General features: G+C 38.9%; 3 protein-coding genes across 4 annotated transcripts; 1 reads left to right on the forward strand and 2 right to left on the reverse strand.

Moving 5' to 3' along the window:
* Nucleotides 1-272: 272 nt before the first annotated feature.
* mvk (mevalonate kinase) lies at nt 273-12,436 on the reverse strand. Its single transcript, XM_059337697.1, has 10 exons — nt 12,067-12,436; nt 11,607-11,754; nt 11,190-11,334; nt 9,055-9,210; nt 6,903-7,006; nt 6,710-6,755; nt 6,478-6,568; nt 5,939-6,058; nt 4,940-5,093; nt 273-1,148 (listed from the first exon to the last, which is right to left on the reverse strand). Exons 1-10 carry the CDS (start codon nt 12,136-12,138, stop codon nt 997-999), a joined length of 1,188 nt encoding a protein of 395 aa, XP_059193680.1. The 5' UTR covers nt 12,139-12,436; the 3' UTR covers nt 273-996.
* A 178-nt stretch (nt 12,437-12,614) lies between these two features.
* Nucleotides 12,615-14,729, forward strand: mmab (metabolism of cobalamin associated B). 2 transcript variants are annotated; one of them, XM_059337950.1, is made up of 9 exons: nt 12,615-12,750; nt 13,089-13,147; nt 13,244-13,337; nt 13,714-13,771; nt 13,878-13,950; nt 14,035-14,132; nt 14,224-14,288; nt 14,392-14,451; nt 14,534-14,729. In XM_059337950.1, exons 1-9 carry the CDS (start codon nt 12,647-12,649, stop codon nt 14,616-14,618), a joined length of 696 nt encoding a protein of 231 aa, XP_059193933.1. In that variant the 5' UTR covers nt 12,615-12,646; the 3' UTR covers nt 14,619-14,729. The 2 variants fall into 2 exon arrangements, with proteins under 2 accessions (XP_059193933.1, XP_059193934.1); XM_059337951.1 differs by lacking the exon at nt 12,615-12,750 and adding an exon at nt 12,785-13,012.
* A 72-nt stretch (nt 14,730-14,801) lies between these two features.
* On the reverse strand, nt 14,802-19,733 carry aldh3b2 (aldehyde dehydrogenase 3 family, member B2). The gene is made up of 10 exons (XM_059337949.1): nt 19,483-19,733; nt 18,861-19,056; nt 18,642-18,752; nt 17,917-18,037; nt 17,744-17,829; nt 16,993-17,074; nt 16,531-16,920; nt 15,772-15,938; nt 15,581-15,680; nt 14,802-15,485 (listed from the first exon to the last, which is right to left on the reverse strand). Exons 1-10 carry the CDS (start codon nt 19,533-19,535, stop codon nt 15,286-15,288), a joined length of 1,506 nt encoding a protein of 501 aa, XP_059193932.1. The 5' UTR covers nt 19,536-19,733; the 3' UTR covers nt 14,802-15,285.
* Nucleotides 19,734-20,068: the final 335 nt, after the last annotated feature.

The following is a 20,068-nucleotide window of genomic DNA, read 5'->3' on the forward strand; positions in this document are numbered from 1 at the left end:
CTCCAGAGAGGCCACACACTCCTGCTGTCCCCCTCTCCCCATCCTCTATTAGCCAAACAAAACAGCCAGCCGCTCTTTAACTGCAGGAACTAACAGCGCATGCATGAATTATTTCAAATAACATTTTTTACCAAACCGTCACAGATATTGCATATTATTTTTTGATGGATGTAAAATTGATGTATTGCAGAAAAGCACAAATTTGCATTTAAACACTTTGTTAAATGCAGAGCATATTAAAAACAGGAGGTTGGATGTTGATTCAAAGCAGCAAACTTCTGTTTTTTTTATATAATAAATTACGAGTTTGAGTTTTACATTATATGCAAATGCTCCTCAGAGTATATTTATGACATCGATATTTCGCTGCATCATAAGCAATGTTGGTGAGAACAGGAAACAATAAAGCACAGTCACTTTAATAAATCTCTTTGAAGAACTGTGATGACTAAAGAAAACATCTGAATAATAAGCAAAAAAGTATCTACTTCATCAGTCTCATCATCATTTTTGTAAAACAACCGCGTTCATTGTAGCAGTTATCCAACAACAGTGTGTAACAATGCCAAGAGTGAGAAATTAATCATCTAATCCATTAGGAAATGTTGGCCCTACTGCGTTAAACATTTGGATGAAACTATAAATTAATTCTGTCAGAGCTTCACTTAATCAATACATCAGAGCCTCTTACCATAAATCCTGATTCATAAAAGGCATTTGTGCAACTCTGATGCCCTCTAGTGGACAAAGCGCTCAATACACATACATGTACCCTCTCACGGTTCAAAATGAGTATCAGTAATATGTTAGAGACACAGTTTCATGTTGTTAGTCCCAAAGTGATTAGATTGTTTTTCTGTCAGGAGAACTCTGTCCAGCGCCACTCAGAGTGAAATCTCCTTTGGTCCACTTGGTTCACTTCATTAGCTGAGCGTACCTCTGGTCTTGAGGTAAAGACAACAAAAAGACAAACTGTCCATTTGTCCCGCCACAGTCTCAGTAACGGTTTAAAATCTCCAGAACTTCCTCCTTAACAGAGAGAGGAGAGTGCTGCTGGACACCCGGCCCACCAATACTCGTTTCCCAGCAGTCAAAGCCGCAGTCTTTCAAGTCCTGCGCTGTAGTCTGGACAACGGAGGAGTCCGTTTCTACAAAACAAACAAGTCATAATAAAGTCATGTGGGGAAAAACAGTTATGTCAGGGTGGGCTGTAGTTATACAATAAAAGAAGAATGGATTACCCGCTAATGAAACAGCTGTTGTTGTTGTTACTGATTTTAGACAGATTACCAATAGATAGATAGATAGATTACTTTATTCATCCCCGAAGGGAAATTCGGTTGTCACAGCAATCCCGTATTCAAGTACGATAAAATACAATAAAATAAAATACAATAGAATAAATAAAATACTGAGGTAGCATGAATAAAAACAACAATAGGACAACTTAAGGACACTTAAGAAGTTAAAAAAAGCAGATCAGTTGGTAGGTTGGCAAGATGATGGTAATTATAATTATACTGATGATATGATGGCAACAATGCTATAGTGACTAGACGGTATATAATTGTAATAATAGTACAGTATATAATATATAATATAATATGTAATAATAAATAGTAACAATATAAAATAAAATAATTATAAATAAAATATGAATATGAAGGCCATGTTGATTGTGCACCAATATGACCATGCAGAGGTACTCAGAAGGCTGCTTTATTTAAATAACTAAAAGAATATGTCACATTGTTATCCATGCAATGTATTACATTCTCAACTACAGCTACATCTTTTCTTTTATCTTTTCAGCAAACTGTATGTGATAGATGCAAAAACATTGGATTTTTCAGTACTCTGCTGGAGAGTCCCTTGCCTGTATCTTAGGGCTTGGTGATATATCGATATTAAAAATATATCAATATCATTTTAAATGTGATATGGAATTAGACCATATCGCATATATCATTTCTTTTTTCATAAATGCTGCCCTTAACTAGGGTTTGTCATATTTAGTTATTTTGTAATGTTCGTTATTCTTTTCTCATATAAATGTATTAATTTCAGAAAAAGATTGGCCTATTTTATTTCATAGTCTATTTTTATTTAAGATATTTTTTTATTTAAATGTGCACTTTATGGCGCTTTGATTTTTTTTTTTTTTTTTTTTTAAAGAAGGTACTCCTGTTGTTAAAACAGTATTTATGTTCGCTTAAATAAACGGTTTCAATAAAACTACTTGTGACATGTCATGTTTGGCTTTGACTTCGACTGAACATTTGCTCTCATTTGGCGATAAAAATATCGGGTTATATATTGTATATTGATATTCAGCCCAAATATAATCAGGATGTGACTTTTGGTCCATATCGCCCAGCCCTACAGTATCTGGATCTTAAGTAATCAGAGAAACAACCTGAGCAAATGTTAGCAGCATCTCAGCTCACAGCCCCTCCACAGGCGTGCAGAACAACAGAGAAACACTGGTTTTCAAGTTGAAATTGCATTTTATTACTGGTTAAAATCACCGGGTTCATTTGTTGTTGGGAGGAGGAGCCCTCTGTGGATAATTCAACTCCTGTTAAAAATCTCCTGAACAATAAACATTGAAGGAAGGACTCTGCAATTCCACCAAACGCCTGACACTTCCCTGCTGTTTGTTACAAAGGAAATGGTCCAAAGCCCACATCAGCTGCAGCTGCACAGTAATACTAATGCTAACCATGCATGCAGCTTATTAAAGCTTCAGATGTAAGAGCAGCTTTTAACACTGTGATGTAAACCTAACTTAGTGCTCGTTTCCTTAACACAAAGAGCTTTAACACAAAGACTCTGTGAGAACTTCACAGAAGACAGACACTTTTTTTCACAATTCACACAGATGGAAGTGCTTGCTAAGAAAACAAATAAAGAGCATTTGAAAATCTATTTAGAGGAATTTATAGGTATGAAAATTTAGTATGCTACAGGCTGCAGGCATAAACAAAGACTGAACTCACAGGATCTTTGTTTGCTTTATCAAAGAGAGGATGATACAAAGTTTCCTTACAACCCGTTCCACAGTAGTACCTACACACCAAAGGACCCTCTTGTTCAGCCTTCTCATCATTTCCTGCCACTCAAATTGTTTCAGAGAGGAAGAGTGGGAGAGCGTTTGAGGAAAGCAGAACATTTGTTGTCAGCAGGAGTCTGACATTTTGGCTCATCAAACTTCCCTCGTCAAATTAAATGCATTATCAGACAAATCCATTGGAGGATGTCGTATTGCTCAGACAAAATGAGCGATTCATTTGAATAAAATGTAAAAAGGTAACTACCGCCAGCGTTTTCAGCTTTTCTGCATCCGCACTCTCTGCGTCTCTGCACAGTGATTGCAGCCCAGAGAATGACTTAAATAATTATTTATTTTTAGTATGTACATTTGTTTGTTGACCAATTATTTTGGGATAGTTTTGTTTTTGATAGTCATATATTTTGTATGGTGTGCTTGTGGTTTTCATTTTTGCTGCTGCTGTAACATAGGTTTTCCCAGTTTGGGATCAATAAAGTATATCTATCTATATCTATCTATCTATCTATAATAGCACTGTAGCTGCACTTTCTACCTATATGCGGTATAGTTGTGACATCAGTTTTAGCTCAGTTGTGGCTCAGTTAAACATACTGTTTCTAAATATGGGCTGTGTGAACATCTCTGTGGATTGAGCGTTTTGATACTTTCACAGTAGTTATATAGCACCTAGACTTGCTTTATAATTAAAAAAACACATGCAAATCTCACTTTCTTTTAATATGAGACCATAAGAGCTTCTTTAGTTTGCCCTGTACACACCTTTACACAAAGGCAGGTCAATGTACAGACTATATTTGTGGTGTTACAGTTTATAAACTGGTCAATCTAAAACTTTTAGCATTAATGGATGGTTGAAGCTCTTACAAGTCCAAGTATTATTACATTGTGCACAAAGTCGACATCTAGAGTTTCCTTTAAGACCTTCTATAAGAGAATAGAGGAGGCTGTTTAGTGATCTCCTGTAGCACAGGCTCAGCGTACAGGATGTATCCATGTTTCCTGATGATGTTTCTATTTTCTGCAGAGCAGTGATTGACAAAACATGCCTGTGGTTCATTTAGATTTTTTTTGTCTTTTCACTGAGCAAATCTCCTCTTTCAGTTATTTTGGCACATTGAAAGGCAACATCAATCACCTTTGAAAGTAAAACCCAGATTTATTTCTGATCTGTTCACACATATCATTTGAGCAGTTTTGATGTAATCTCAAAAACCAGCCTGCAGGTATATCGTTCTCTGTGTTTTGAATGATTACTAGATGCATGGTGAAGAGCATTACAGTCAGTTTGGTTTGAATTGTGTTTTCATCTCGCTTAAAAAACAGTCAAGTGGTTTTCTGTTAACTCCATTTATGCTAGGCAGTGATATTTTAACAAGATGTAAAGCTCTACAGGCTTTATTTAGCTTTTTCATATTTTTGAAAAAAAAAAAAACAACCCTTCAGAGGTGTCAAACTTTGGCCCGCAGTATAATTATATTTGGCCCGCGAGGAAATACCAAATGACAACCAGAGCTGGCCCGCCGGTATTATACAGCGCAAATAATACTACAAATCCCAGAATGCTCTGCTCGTGTTTTGGCTTGAACACAGTAGATCAGTGTGTTGCAAACTGAGCAACAATTAAAGCTGTCATTATGCACTTTTTCTTGCTAGTCCAAGGCATGGGCTTGAATGGTTGCACATTCATTGAAGGATATTATTATTAGTCATTTGGTTTATTATTGTTATGTTGGCCCGCGACTTTGTCCAAGTTTTAAATTTTGGCCCACTGTGTATTTGAGTTTGACACCCCTGCTTTATACAAAAAATTTTAATGCATACTGTTGTTGTGACAAACACAAAAAGAGTCTAACTGGCATACAGTACCTGGTCTCAGAAGAGTGATGGCACAGCCTCCTCCCCCTGCGCCGGTCAGCTTGCTGTGGAGCCCTTTGGTCAGTGTAACTCTGCACACTGTGTCCAGGGAAGGGTGCCCCACACCCATCACATTCAGATGGTGCTGGTTAATGTCAATGAGCTCCTATAAACAACATGACACAGCTGTCAAAACCTGAAGCGACTGTCATAGAATTAGTCAGATTAATGTGGATACGGGCTCTATGGTTTTAGACATTAAAAGAAAGGAATATGGTGATAGTGGACAGCAGTTGTGAAGAAAACATATGATATGGAGAAAGCATTGGTCTAAATGGTTTATAACATAAAAATTAAGGAAATGCTTTGTATTATGATTGTTTTCTCTCAAAGTAAGTTTTTGGTTTACCAGTATTATCGCATTTATTCCACTGGATTCCACAACAATTAGTAACTATAGGCCAATATCAAATCTGCCATTTCTGAGGAAAATCATTGAAAAGGTTGTTTTTGAGCAAATTCATGCTTTTATGATGCAAAACAATCTTTTTAAAACATTTCAGTCTGGATTTCGGCGGGATTTTGTGCTTTTTATTATTTGATCTATTTTCTTATCCCGCTGTATCTTATTTTATCTCATTTGTATTTTTATTTCTATTTCCCTGTTTTAATTGACTGTTTTTAGTGTTTTCAATTGTGTCTTGCTGTTTTAATGTGTATGTAAGGCACTTTGAATTACCTTGTGTTGAATTGTGCTATACAAATAAACTTGCCTTGCCTTGCCTTTATAATCTTTTCCTAATTTTCTTTCTATGATATATCCATTTTGGCTTGATAAATGTATTGGTCATACATATTCAACATATTCCTAACTTTGAAAACATAATGGTTAAGATTAGGTATTTTTCAAACTAGAACTTTGTACAAACCCTGTTGTATTCTATGGATTTAACGTCTCATTGACTAGCTCCTGATGCAAGAAGCTTTCCGTGATCTATTAACATTTTGTACCTCTAGAATGTTGTAGTGCTCTCCAGTGATGGGCTCACAGGTCATCTCTGAGAGGACTTTCTCACAAGTGCAGGAAATGGCATCAACTGAGTCGAGCACTGGGGTCATGATGGAGGGAAACTACAGGAGAGGAAAACAAAAACACTGCAAATCAACATCCCCAACGTCACTCGTAAACAGCATCTCCGTACAGAGTCATCCCTGCACATTATGTCTTTGTAAAATATGTTTTAAAAAAAACAGTTTTAAACAAATACAGATTGTAAAATGGCAGGTTTGATGTTGGTTGTGCTCCAGTCTGATCACAACACTGCCACAACACCATCCAGACCGCTCCATGTCTGAGGCAGAAATCTGCACACCTGCTGGTGTCACCAAGGCAACAGCACACAGGGGCGCTGGTAAAGAGTTTAATTTCAATATTTTATGAAGGCACTCAACACCGGGCTCTGGAGTATCTGCCATGCAAAAGCACCGCCTATTATATTAATTACAGTGTCGGCAAGTAACACACGGGGGAGGAAGAAACCATTTAGTACCTTGTTAATCTTGTCCTTCACCCTGGCAACAAGTACCTTGGTGCTACGTGGTACTTTGGTATTAGTGAGGAGGATTCTTAATAACGGCACCCTGGAAGTAAAGCAGACAGATCAGAGAGTTCATACAGACATTTTATTCTGCTGCTCCCACAGACTATATTTGTTTTCTGTGAGGAAAAAGAAACTCTTTTTAAATGACATCAAATAAAGAATAGTTAATCAGCGCCATTACCTGCTCAGTGGTATTATTTTCCCTGCTAAGAATCTCAGCATGCCACCTTCATACAGGGAAATCAAAATCATTAAATAGATAATCATCAAATGATAATGGTGGTTCTATTAAAGATTGCTCTGTGTCCACAGAGACAAAGGGAGGTATAACACCGTACGTACTGCACCGTATGCTAGATAATATCAGACCTCACCCCATGTTCCGACAGCGTTGTCTACTCCTGAAGGATTACCGTGGATGATCTTCTCCCCCAGGAAAGCCCAGCTGTTGATCCGCTCCAGGTCCTCCTGACACCACCTGCAATAATGTGCAAATTAAAAAGGAGAACTTTGTATCCCAACACACCCTCACAGACCAAACCTCTTCGTTATAGCTGCATGATTAATCAAAATTTTATCGAAGTTGCAATATTGACTAGTGTATTACACAAACTGCGGGAGGCACAAAATGTGTTAACACATTGAAGCCTGGAAATCGGATACGTCGTTTTGTAGTATTTGTATAAGCTCTCAAATTCTTTTTGAATTTCATTTCTATCTGCTACAGAGGCTGAAAAATCTATTATTTAGTAGAAGCGTTGACATTTCTGTTGAATTTCCAGAAAAACTTCAGGTTTTAGGGGTTTATTTTAAAATCACCCAGAGGTTTTATAGGCGTTTTAGGCGTCAAAGGGTTAAAGGTGGAAAAATATGCAAAAATCCATTCTGAGTTAAGTACTTGGTGTTGTAGAGTTATCCCGGCTTATAAATCGTATCCTGCAGAATAATACACCCTAACAACATAATGCAATCTCACATAAAAACCCTACAAGCTATTGATTCCAAAATTAAAATAGTGTTTGCATACTACAGCCGTCAGGACTTCCTGCTCTCATCTGTTTTAACGGTTAACACACTCACACACATTCTTAATAAACGAGCATTCATGTGGGCAGTTTCATGTATGCAAAATCAGCAGCAAAAACCAACTGATTTGACTTGAATTACATGTGTAATTTCAAAATGATGGATAGTGAGGTACTTTAATATAAATTTTATATTTCTGAAAATGTTCATTTAAAGGCAAATTTAAGAAAAAAGTGTTGAAACATTAATGAAAAATGTAAAATGATAAGCTTCTTCGGCTGTTCCAAACAGTTTGAAGCTACAATCATAAAGTTGCTGTTCAAATTCTAAATCAACATTTAAATGCTGCACATCTGTTTTTTCTGCACAGTTGCAGATAAAGATTATATTTGAAGTATTACCTAATTCATAGAATTAAATTTCAATGGTGGCAGCATCGGATTCTTTCTGACTCACGTGATCCAAACATTAAAAAATAACTAATTTTACAATTTCAGAAAACATTCAGCTTTAATCCATATTTTTTGTTTTTTAGCCTTTCACAATGACATTTTCTCTGCAGTCAAAAAGCCGTTTTATCCCGTTTGCCGCACACAAAGGGAGGCAAGCACTTATATTAATGGAGCGGTCTGACAAAACTAACGAGTTATACTCATGAAAGTAAAGACGTCATAAAATATGAAAACAGCTTCATTTGAAAACCTCAATAGAAGCTTCGGATGTAAAAATAACAAATACAGTAAAACCTTCTCAAAAATTGAATGTATTGCATTGCAGGCTACAGTTTGGAATAACATTTTACTGCACAGGCTTTCATGTTGCAGTGTTGACCCAACCACTTGTTTAACAAGTATAATGTTGTTATTCATGTGATTTATTTCTCTGTAAACTTCAAACCACTTTAGGTGAGACTGTTTAACCCTTTATCAGGCGAAGAACCATATTTGGTAACTTCAGTGGATAACAAAATGGGTCCCCATGTCGCTCTGTGAGGTCGTAGAACCACAGGGATTTGTACGAGGAGAACCTGGCTATGACGGCATATTAAGACCAAGTATGAATAAAAATGATGGGGGGGTTGCAAATTTACTAGATTAAAGTACCAAATCCACAAGAAAAAAATGTGCAGATTTAAGAGATTTAAAGTGGCAAATCTACTCAAAAAAGTTGCAGATTTACGAGACAAAAGTGGGGAAAAACAACTTTTTTCTCGCAGATTCATCACTTTAAATCTCATAAGTCTGCACATTATTTATTTTTTTTTACACATTCTGGCTGTATGTAATATCCTCCAATATTCTCTAGGAATTTGCAAGTATTTCAATGAGTGCTCTATTAAGGGTTAAACAGAATGAGACAAATGAGAAGTAAAAAGTCACCCTTTATGATCCTTCCTTCGAGCACATTCACCAGGCCTAATTATTCTGTCTGCGTAACAGTGGTCTACACAAACTGCATACACAGCTCATAAGAGACATTCTGTGAATATAATGTGGTTACCTGGCAGTATGATCCCCCTCTTTGAGAGGAGCGGGGATGGCTCCACTTGCACAGAGCAGAGCTGCAGCTAAACACACAGAGTAGGCAGCACTTGACCCCAGTCCTGCTCCAGTCGGCAGCTCCGACCACACAGACACCGTCAAGCTGGGCAGCTCACTGAGGAAATAACCGTAAAAATGAAGCCTCAGTTTGTATATAAACAATTAAATCCTGCATCTATGTCTTACTTTATTATTAAGTTTGTAGTGTATCACAGCCCCTTCTTTAGTCCACTTAATCATAATACCCCTACAGTATATACGTAACTAGAAGGTGTGTTGTATATTGAGTAATCTATACACTATGATATGCAACAGAAACTTGCTGTCGATGACTGTCAGGGAAGCTGCTTTTGGGCAGACAGGAGAATACTCTAAACTAATTGTCCGGCTCTTCTCTCAGGGGAAAAACACATCCAGACTTGTTAAAGGCTGCAGTGTGGCCCAGTGCCAGACTCTCATTAGCGACCATCCTGTCAGAACCCATCACCTCTTTCAGACACAGCAGCATCGTGTCAGAGCCGATTAAACCTCTCTACAACCTGCAGCTCTAATGTTCCTGAGCATCTTCTGTGCTCGCAGCTGCTGGAGTCGCTAAAACCAACATCCGACCTTTCTGTCTGTCTCTTTTTACTACAGTATCTTCATTTCAAAGTGAAGGGGTTTTTTTCAGATGCAGTGACAAATCACCCTCAGCTCCATGAACACATCTACATTAACTGTAAGTACCTTTCTGCAAATAAACCATTTCTAAAAGAGCTAGAATGACTTCTGCCTTGTATACCCGTTAATATATTCTTCCAATTGAATTCACATTTACAGCATTTAGTTCTTACAAGAGCTGAAAAAATCACTATCATTTTTTGACAAAAACATCTAAACATAGCCATTTGCAGTAGTCATAGTGCCAATGTATAACATGTAATAAGCAAGTTAGGCCGATCATGATACACTACAGTACTCATGGCAGTGCAACATGCCACACATAATACATTTAATTCAAATTGGCTTGCAGTTCACACACAAATTCACAAAATCAGGTCTGGCAGGCTGTAAATTATCCACAAGGTTGACATGTTTTGCTATTAAAAGATTAGTTATACATGTTGTGTGCAATGAGTGTTACAGCTGCAGTTTTTTGTCTACCTTACAGCTGAGGTTGTACATTAAACACTTCTACCAACTATTCAATACAATAATATAATTCATGGAAATTAAACATCATTATGCAATGTTTTCTTACAGAGGACAACTCTAATCAGTTTCTACCCGTAATACAACACGTTAGGAAATCAATTTTTTTCTCATTTCCCTATTCCCTTTGTAACCTTTGAAGTGTCTAATCTGATGAAGACACCCCTCTGCCTCCTCTTCTCAAAGCACACAGAAAGACAATCTTCATGATGAAATAAGCAGAGTGCAAACTTTCCCAGTATTCAGCAGAAAATGCTTCATCTGTCAAAAATGCAATTCTATACCTCAAAGTATCTGTCACACATACGCTCAGAACAAAAGAGATGCAGCTGCAGCACCCATTGCCTGCAGTTGTCTTAAGTGCCTCATCTGCAGAGCCAGATTTGCAAAGATGCTATTGCTTTCAATTACCTGTAGATGGAGTGCCTGGACATGTCTACAGTTGCCTTTTTAAATGTTGCTGCTGTAAATGCTCTTCTCAAAGATGCCCTAGATTGACCTGAAATGGCTGACATTACAGCTCTGCAAGTGGATGACATTTACTGGGTCCCTGTTTTTCCATTTTATTAAAAAATATCTGCAAGGTGTAATGTGATTTTTGTGGCCATCAAGTCTCTCATAGTCAAATCTCCACAGAACTGTGTCAGAGCTGGAGAATGGTCTGGCTGCACCCAATAAACACACCAGCTTGTTTGTATTTCCTTAAGCCAATCACAGTTTTCTTGGGCAGTGCAAAGCCCGCAAACAGATGGCTGAAATAGTGGTAGTGTAGGGGGAATGCTGTGTTAAAAATGCAACCAATGGCAGGCTTATACCAACAGTCCACATCCTGTGAGTCAGACGAATGGCCATCTGAGCCAACTAGCTGCAATAATAAAATGAAGAAATCCTGAAAAATCTCACCTTGATCCAAACAGTGAGAGGTAGATGTAGAGGAAGGCTAGGGTGGCCATGTTGCAAGTATCCAAGTTTCCATTGGTGACACCAACAAATTCACGCAATCTTTTCACAAGTTCAGCATCCAGAAGTTTCAGCTCCTCCCTCTTACCTGTTTACAAGTTACAGACACATAATCACCAAGATCACAAAAACACACCTGGACCTGTAAGTGTAATAAAAATACATATATGATGTTGTTTCTAATCAGAAATAATTACTTTAATTTGGCCAAAGGTAAATTAATGGTATGTCCACAGTGAAGGATACAAGTTAACACTGATTTAAAACCTAAAGATAGACATTATTTTTTTAGCTGATTTTAATCTGATAATTACAGCGCCTGTAGGGGTTAATGGTCCCCAGTGCTGCATCATCACTTACCACAGTAATCAGGAATAAGCTGCTTCAGGTCAGACAGGTCCCAGCAGAGGAATGTGCCAATATTTGGGAGGTTTATGCAAACAGTGCCAGTAGTGGTGTCTGTCAACCGTAAATATGTCCTCAGGTTCAAACTCACAGCAAGAGCAACCTGTAATGGAGCAGATAGGGAGTGATTAAATGGCCGTTTTGTTCACATTATTTTTTTAAAGTTATGTTTCATAGCATAGTTTGTTGTCTATTGAATGTGTTTTTACACATTGCAGGTAACTATTGTTTCCATTTCTTTACAGAACAGTAGAGAATCAGCTTACAGAAATGCACATGTGTATGTAAATGAATGCATTGTTTAATACTGGTTGCAGTAGTTTTGATCCTGTAATGGAAACTATCCTTTTGGCTCTAACTGACTTAACATTACCCATCATCACTTTAAAATCACTTAGCTGCACATTCATGTTACCTTTCCGTGCACAACAGCATGCTCGCCGTGGAGAATCGCCTTCCCTGGAGCAGACACGAATAAGTCCTGCATTTCTGTAACAGTTTTAAGGGTACAAAGATGTGTCCAGAGCTGGGGAGCTTCAAGTTAAACTTATCGCTGACAGTGTTATTATTAGATAGCTTAGCCACCTTTAGCTAATGCTAATCCTCTGAAGAAAAAAAGTAGTTGACAACTCTGCCCCACAGCTCTGCGTTTTTCATGAAAATACAACTATATAGAGTTTAGCAAAGCATTTTTTGGTCAAAGTATAGTAAGTTGCACTGAGCAGATCTTTCTTCAGTGCAGCATGATGAAACTATGTTAAAAAACACAGCTGACACGCAGGAGGAGGGACCAACATGGGTTTGCCTTCCAATACCCAATCAGCGCCGCAGCTGGTCGAACAGATATTCTTTTATCCAATCAGTGTCAAACCACACGGTTAGTTGACCAATCAGGCGATTAAAAACGAAACGCCCCCAAACTACGGAAATTGCTGAGGGACAAAACGCGTTTCTCGCTAACGTTCACCTTTAGCAGCGTGCCTCTAGCTTCAAACATGGCGTCATTTATTATGAAACCTGCTCATCTCCGTTGTTTTGTGAGGACAGGCAGGCTCTTAAGCCAGCACCGGGCAAGAAACACGTTGTGTTCAGACAGAAGGTAGTTTTTCCATTCATGTTCTGTGTCAGAGCAGGCGTGCAAAGTGCTGAGCTCCTGTTTATGTCACCTGTCTGTCAATGAGCTAGGTGGCTGCTACACAGGGATACCTACCAGAGCAATAAATTAAATTTCAACCCAGTAGCTTTAGATAAAGTAGTAGATAAAGTCAAGCTGGAGTACCTGAAAATGACGTTTTAATGATGCAGTTGAAAAAACGCATTGTTATTCTACTCTGTACCTGCGACAATTGTGTTATCTGCTGGTATGTATTAAAAGTGTCATGTTTTTTTTTTTGCATTCGTTCTCTTTTATCCTCGTGTCTTCCTATTTCCCCACAGTTATGCCACTGGAGGAGACAACAGTGTTCCCAAAATATACACAAAAACTGGAGACAAAGGTTGTATTTACACTTAACTGGGAAACCAGTGTTGCATCATTGTTACCATAAGAGGTTCTTACAAAAGTTGACTCCATGCTCTGTGCCCCTTAAAAGGTTTCTCAAGCACATTTACAGGAGAAAGGAGGCCAAAGGAAGATCATATTTTCGAAGCCTTAGGAAATACAGATGAGCTGTCATCAGCTATAGGGTAAAATTGTAACTTTTTTACATGTCAGAGTTCACTTTAAAGGAATACTTCACCCCCAAAAATGATCATTTGTATATCAGTTACTCACCTTGTGTTACGTTGGATTCCTGAAGAAATCTTTGTTTTCCCACATGCTTCCACAGTGAACAAAGAATCTTAAAACTGGGAAAAAATGTTTTTGATTTAATTAAATAAGGGAATTGAAAAATCGTTTTGTTCACCACGGAGGCATGCAAGAAAAAAAATGTTTTCTGCACAAATTCAAGATAACTCAGTGTATCTGATATACAAATTAGCACTTCTGCAGTGTAGTATTCCTTTTCCTTTTTATAAATCTGCCTTACCTGAAATGACCCTGTTGAATTGCACATTACAGCTTGGCCAGAGAGTTTTGCCTTGACAAAGGTCACACGTTCACAGATCAATTGGACAAGGTTTGATTTTCATGTTGCATTTATTAACTTCCTTCATTGCAGACATTGTACATCATTTAGATTTAAGAGTTGACAAGAGCATTTTCTTTTTTTCATGTCATTGCAGATACAGTGCATTTTGCAAGATGTGGGCTCCAATATTGCCACCCCTCAATCATCTGCAAGAGAAAGTCACATAAGTATGCACTTGCTAGCTGGCAGTATAATATTGTCTTGTTGCTTGAATATCCCTTGGGTTTATGTTTCTGTTCTTGTTTTCTAAGAGAGAACAAAATTTAGTGCTCAGCCAATTGCAGACCTGGAAACCTGGATTGATAAATTTACAGAAGAACTTCCTCCACTGACCAACTTCATTTTACCTGTAAGCCCATTCATGCATCTGTGTGATGCTGATTAGTCTGATGGGAGATCAGGTTTTCTTGTTACACTGACATTTGTGCTGTGTGTTACAGTCTGGAGGGAAGGGCAGCGCGGCTTTGCACTTGGCTCGGACAGTGTGTCGGAGAGCAGAGCGCAGGTCGGTTCCGGCCTGTTCCTTGCCTTGAATGATGTAAAATGACCTTCCTTTGTCTTGCTTTTCCAGCACAGTAGGTTCTAAAAGATCTTTGTTTTTCTTATAGCGTTGCTCCAATTGTGCGTTCAGGCGAGGCAGATCCAGATGTTGCCAAGTTTTTGAACAGGTCAGTCCAGTGCTTTATAATTAATATGAGAACATGGTTCCTCTATTGCACATCTGATGAAAGTCCCAACGTTTTCACTCAGATTGAGCGACTACTTGTTCACCGCAGCGAGATATGCAGCCATGAAAGAAGGCAGCGAGGAGAAAATCTACAAAAGACCTGAATGACCAGATTCCCACATGATGGAAGAAACTTATTTGCTTTTGGGGATGGTTGAGGTTGCACAGATTTCACTTTTATTTTAAATATATATAAATAAATATGAATGAGGTCCAGAATTGTTTTCTTACTTTGATGCAGCTTTCTTCTTTGCATAATGTGAAAATACAGGCAGAAGTAAACTTCACTATTGGTAAAAAGGGATCGTTTTGATTTATTTAAATGGGGTGGTATGAGCTACTTGTCCATAATCTGTGTATTACCTGCCTACATGCTGGTACTTCTGCCTCCTGTTTCTCCAAACTGGGGGCCTACTGACCCTATCTACTGTAGGTAATACACCAACTATGGACAAGTACCTTATACAACCCCACTCTCATAAATCCGAACATTCCCAAAGTAATGTTTCATCACGCATACATTTCGTTGAGTTGGAAAACACTTATGAAACTGCAGCAGAGAAACATTAAATACGGGAGAGTATCTCTTCTTTTTAGTTTTGCAGTTGTCCTCACCCAGAGATTGAGTAAACCACTCCGCATTTGGCTCTTTCTCTGTCAGACTTTTCTCAGCTATTTTTAATACACTAACAATATATTTGCACGCGAGGACTGTTCAGGATTTCGGGGCCGCTTGACTTTCTTCCAACAAGGCTCTGTTATCTCCCTCCCACGGTCACAGGATCTGGCACCAGCCCTGGCTCTTCTGGGACAGCGTACTGGCCCATGTCATTAGAGACAAATTGCGGTCCTCATAGGGCGGATAGCGCAGATAGGTTACACACTCGAACCGTGTGCCTCTGAGCAGGCATGACTTCCTGTGAGAGAAGGTATCGAAGCTGTAGCGGCCGTGGTAAGAACCCATTCCACTGGGACCTGTCAAAAAATGTTTGGAGAGGTAATGAATTATAGGTAATATTATACCGCCACTTTATTTTACATAATTTGTTTCTTTGCTGCCACTGACTTACCAACTCCACCAAAAGGCAGAGCCACCATCAAACTCTGCAGGACGCTGTCATTGGAGCAAAAGCTTCCACTAGAGGTCTCACTCATTAGCCTTGAGATGACCTGCATTGTCAGAAAGGCCAGCACATGATCAGAATACAAATCGAGCTTGTACAATCAATAAAGAGTGTGTTTACTTGAATCTGTGATGTACCTTAGTGTTGCTGGAATATGCATACAAACAGAGGGGTTTATCTTGCCTATTAATGAAGGCAATTGCTTCATCAATATCGTTTACAGTCAGAATAGGAAGAACTGGGCCAGAAACGTCCTGTTGCATGATGGGATCTGATTCTGCTACCTCTGTCAAAATGGTTGGGGCTTCAAACAAAAACAAAAATACACTACCGGTCAAAAGTTTTAGAACACCCAAATTTTTCCAGTTTATTGAAATTCAAGCAGTTCAAGTCAAATCAACATCTTGAAAGGGTACAAAGGTAAGTGGTGAACTGCCAGAGGTAAATAAAAAAAGGTAAAATATAATGTACATTTCAGAATTATACAAGAAGGCCTTTTTTCAGGGAACAAGAAGTGGATTAACAACTTAACTCTATGGAGTCTTGGGCTATTTTGTCCATTTTTGAATTCTTTTCATGTCTTTGTAAGTCATTTTGTGTCTTTTTTTGTCTTTTTGTGTCTTTTTTTTAGTCCTTTAGTCCAACATAAAATGTGATTTTGAATCTTTTTTTTACTTTCAAAAACACTATCATGCTCAATAAAGAATTTTAAATGTTGCAAATGTGCATTAATTTCAGAGTACACAGACATTAAACTGCATCATTTTCAATTAAATTCTGGAAAAGTTGGTGTGTTCTAAAACTTTTGACCAGTAGTGTATATCAACAGTATTAAATGTAATGCATATGATGCATATTTGCGTAGTTTCAGACAATCCCACACAGACGATGCTTACCGATATATTTCTCGGCTTCTATCACCTGCCCACCCACAGCCACTTTGCCAGATCTCCACAGAAGATCTCTCATTCGGTTGAAGATCTCTAAATTGACCATGCGGCCGTAACTGCTGGACTCTCTGGGATCACAACCGTAGAACTGCTTCAGGCAGGACTTGAGCTCCTGCACCAGCCGTGTTGTGACATCTGTGTGGCACAGGATGTAGTCAGGAGCAGCCAAGCTCTGTCCAGCATTGTGGAAACGTGCCCAGGCGATGCGTTGTGCAGTGGTGGCCATGTCACAGTGTTGGTCCACATAACATGGGTTCTTGCCTCCCAAAACCAGGGTGACAGGTGTGAGCGTGCCAGCTGCAGCCTGAGCAATTCTGCTCCCCTCCTTCCTGCTGCCTAGGGATTCATAATGTAGGATTTATGCAATAGATAATAATAAACTGATTTTATAGTTAGGTTAAGCTTTACCTGTGAAGAAGACATGGTCAAATTTAAGTTCCACAACCTCAGGTAAGTCGTTTGTGCCTGCAAGAATCACATGGAAGCATTCCTTGAAGAAGACAAGAATTTTAGATCTGATTATTACATTTTTACTGCAGCATTGTAGGTTCTACAGGACTTCAAAATCAAAGTTTGTGCGACAACCATTGAGTCAATCTTGGGATAACAAAAGGTGGACATTTCTCCAGATCTGACCACATATAATCTTTTTAAAAAGGTGATGTGTGATTCTAGAGAAAAATAGTTGCAATGTTGAGTCTCATTCCTAGGTCATCATATACTGAGCTGGAGTTTCTACCAACTACTACCCAAAGTGACAGTGTTTGAGGACCTGGGCATGAGACTATCAATCAACTTCCTTTCTCATGAATCACATGCAGCTCCTTTAAAGTCTCAGGTCACATTTAAACCATCACTTCTGAGTCCGCAGACAAATGGCCTCTCAAATCCAAAAGTTGTGTCAAAGTGACTCAGCCTTTTAAATGTACAGCAACATGGGGCTTGGTTAAAATATTTTTTTCCAATCTTTGTTACAAATAAATACATAGATATAGCTATCGCTGCATCCCTTGTATATACACTAATCATTTAGTCATCATTCAATATTTAAGCGATAAGACCCATAAAAAGAAACACTTTTTAGGCCTTTGAGTAAAAAAAAAAAAAAAAAAAGCTCTGCTGTCACTGGAATACTAGGAGTAGTATTGTAATTACTCACATTGTCCAAGTAAAAGGGGATGAGACGATGAAGAAGCTCTGCTGCGTGAGTGGTGCATTCAGAGGGGCAGATGATTGCACAGTTCCCTACACAAATTCATAAAATATCATCAGTGAGCCCGTGTGAGTTCAACTTAATTCAACTGATTAAATAAGTGTGTTGAGTCTCGGTACCTGCTGCAATAGCCCCTATCAGTGGCACCAGGCACGTTTGGACAGGACTGCACCAGTTCCCCATGATAAACACCACCCCCAGCGGCTCACTGACCATGAGACACTCGTCCAACGTGGTGCACTACACAGAAGCTCAGAATAAGGTTACAAGTGAAACAAAAGTCTAACCAGTGAAAGTTGCCAAGGTTTATTTATTTATTTATTTATTTCATTTAACCTTTATTTAACCAGGGAATATCCCATTGAGATTAAGAACCTCTTTTTCAAGGGAGCCCTGGCCAAGAGGCAGCAAACACAGAATACAGTTACATATTTACATTACATACAGACCTTAAACACATCATGAGAAACAAGTGCATGTTATGGAATTGGCCTCAATAACTCTTAGTTTGGATTTAAAAGTGCTCAAAGAAACAAGTTCAGTTAATTTCCATTCTTTGTGGCGCATATTCCATGCATAAGGTGCAGAGTAAACAAATGCCCTTTTACCCAACTCCGTACGAGCATTATCAGTGCACAGGTTGACTAACTAAGACATCAGGCCATTTCATTCTTACAAAAAGAGCAAGGCAACTTAAGTTATAATCTGCTTTGGCAGTACAAGCACAATACTTTTCTTTGTAGCAGTCAGACGGAATGTTCTCTCCAAAAAGGTTGTGCAAGTTGTGAATAATCCCAATAATATTATGAAGATATTTTTGGAAAACAGGCTGCAACAGTCTCACCAGGTTTCTTTCCACATTCTGCGGCTGCATCCATTTCTTCAGGTTGCTGATGGCATGAAGTGCCTCATTCTTAACGAGAACCAGTTCTGACACAACTGCCTCAAACCTTGGCTGGTAAAAAAAAAAAATGCCTGACTGTACAATTAAAACAATTCTCATCATTATAATCCCATGTTTTTAACAAGCAAGACACCTGTAGCTGACTGCCTCATCTCTCACCTTATGAAGGTCCTTTCCAAGAGCATCCACAAAGTCACACTCGTGTTCCTCCATCATCCGCACCACAGCCTCCAGCTGAGTCTGTCTGAAGCCCTCTTTGAGGGTGCGTCCAGCTTGGAAGGCGACTCTCGCCCTCCTCAGCAGATCCACACACTCAACAGGGTATGTCCTCAAACAGGGCTCCCCGAACCTGGTCCTGAAACAGCAGCCAGGTCACTAGTTTTTAACACCACAGGGCAATAAAACACATCTTCAATCCAGATTTATCACAATACCTTCTGCATGTTAACCGGCCATTCCTCTGACAAGCATAACACGCCTTTATTTTTCCACTCATGTTTATTCCAGTCAAGAATTCTCCACTGCTGGACCTTTTTTCTGAATGGAGTTAGTGTGCAGTTAAGCCAATGCACCAGTTAAGTTAAAGCCCCTGTGGGAGCAGTGGAAATCCTAACAACTCCAGCCAATCAGGTGAGAAGGCTGGAGTCTTGCCACTTCATGGCATCATGTAGCCTACATCATCAACTGACTTAAGTTACACACAAAAAATGCGTTAAAAAATTCAAAGGTTGTCGCCCAAAGAAAACAAATCCATCAGTGTAAAGTGAGTATTCAGCGTTACCTTCGCAGAGCTTTGAACCACCGGGCAGGAGAAGGGCTCGGCGGGCTGTTCATCGTGGTTCTGCAGGTTCAGGTGGAGAGTTGTGGAAGTCCTCCCAGCAGAGTTCACCTCTCATCAGGAGTCACACAGTGCAGAGACCGAGCACAATGTTGAATATGAGCCAGCCGTGCGCATTTACACCATAATCCGTCATGCACGTTATTCAGGAAAACCTCAACATGCGGTATTATGAGTCATTCTCAACCCCGCAGCCTCCAGCCTGCAACATCATTTGCGTTGTGCCACACGCAGCGGGTGCTTGTAATAAACTCATTAGTTAGTACGAAGAGGGGAAAGCGCTCAAATTGTTTTGTTGTATCGTTTAGAAATAATTTACATAAAACTGGTGAACATTATTTAATATTACGGGGGAGGGGGTATCTTACACACGGACAAATCTGACATTTTTTAACAACACACTCCATACTTCCATACTGTGGTGCAGCCTATCTACAGATGCCCTGACAGACAAGGGGGAAATATAAATGTCAATTTTTGTGCTTATCATTCAGGAACAGGTTGGATAAGCTTTCCAATTTGTTTCTTT

This window comes from Centropristis striata, chromosome 7 (genome assembly GCF_030273125.1).
Source record: "Centropristis striata isolate RG_2023a ecotype Rhode Island chromosome 7, C.striata_1.0, whole genome shotgun sequence".
NCBI lineage: Eukaryota > Metazoa > Chordata > Actinopteri > Perciformes > Serranidae > Centropristis > Centropristis striata.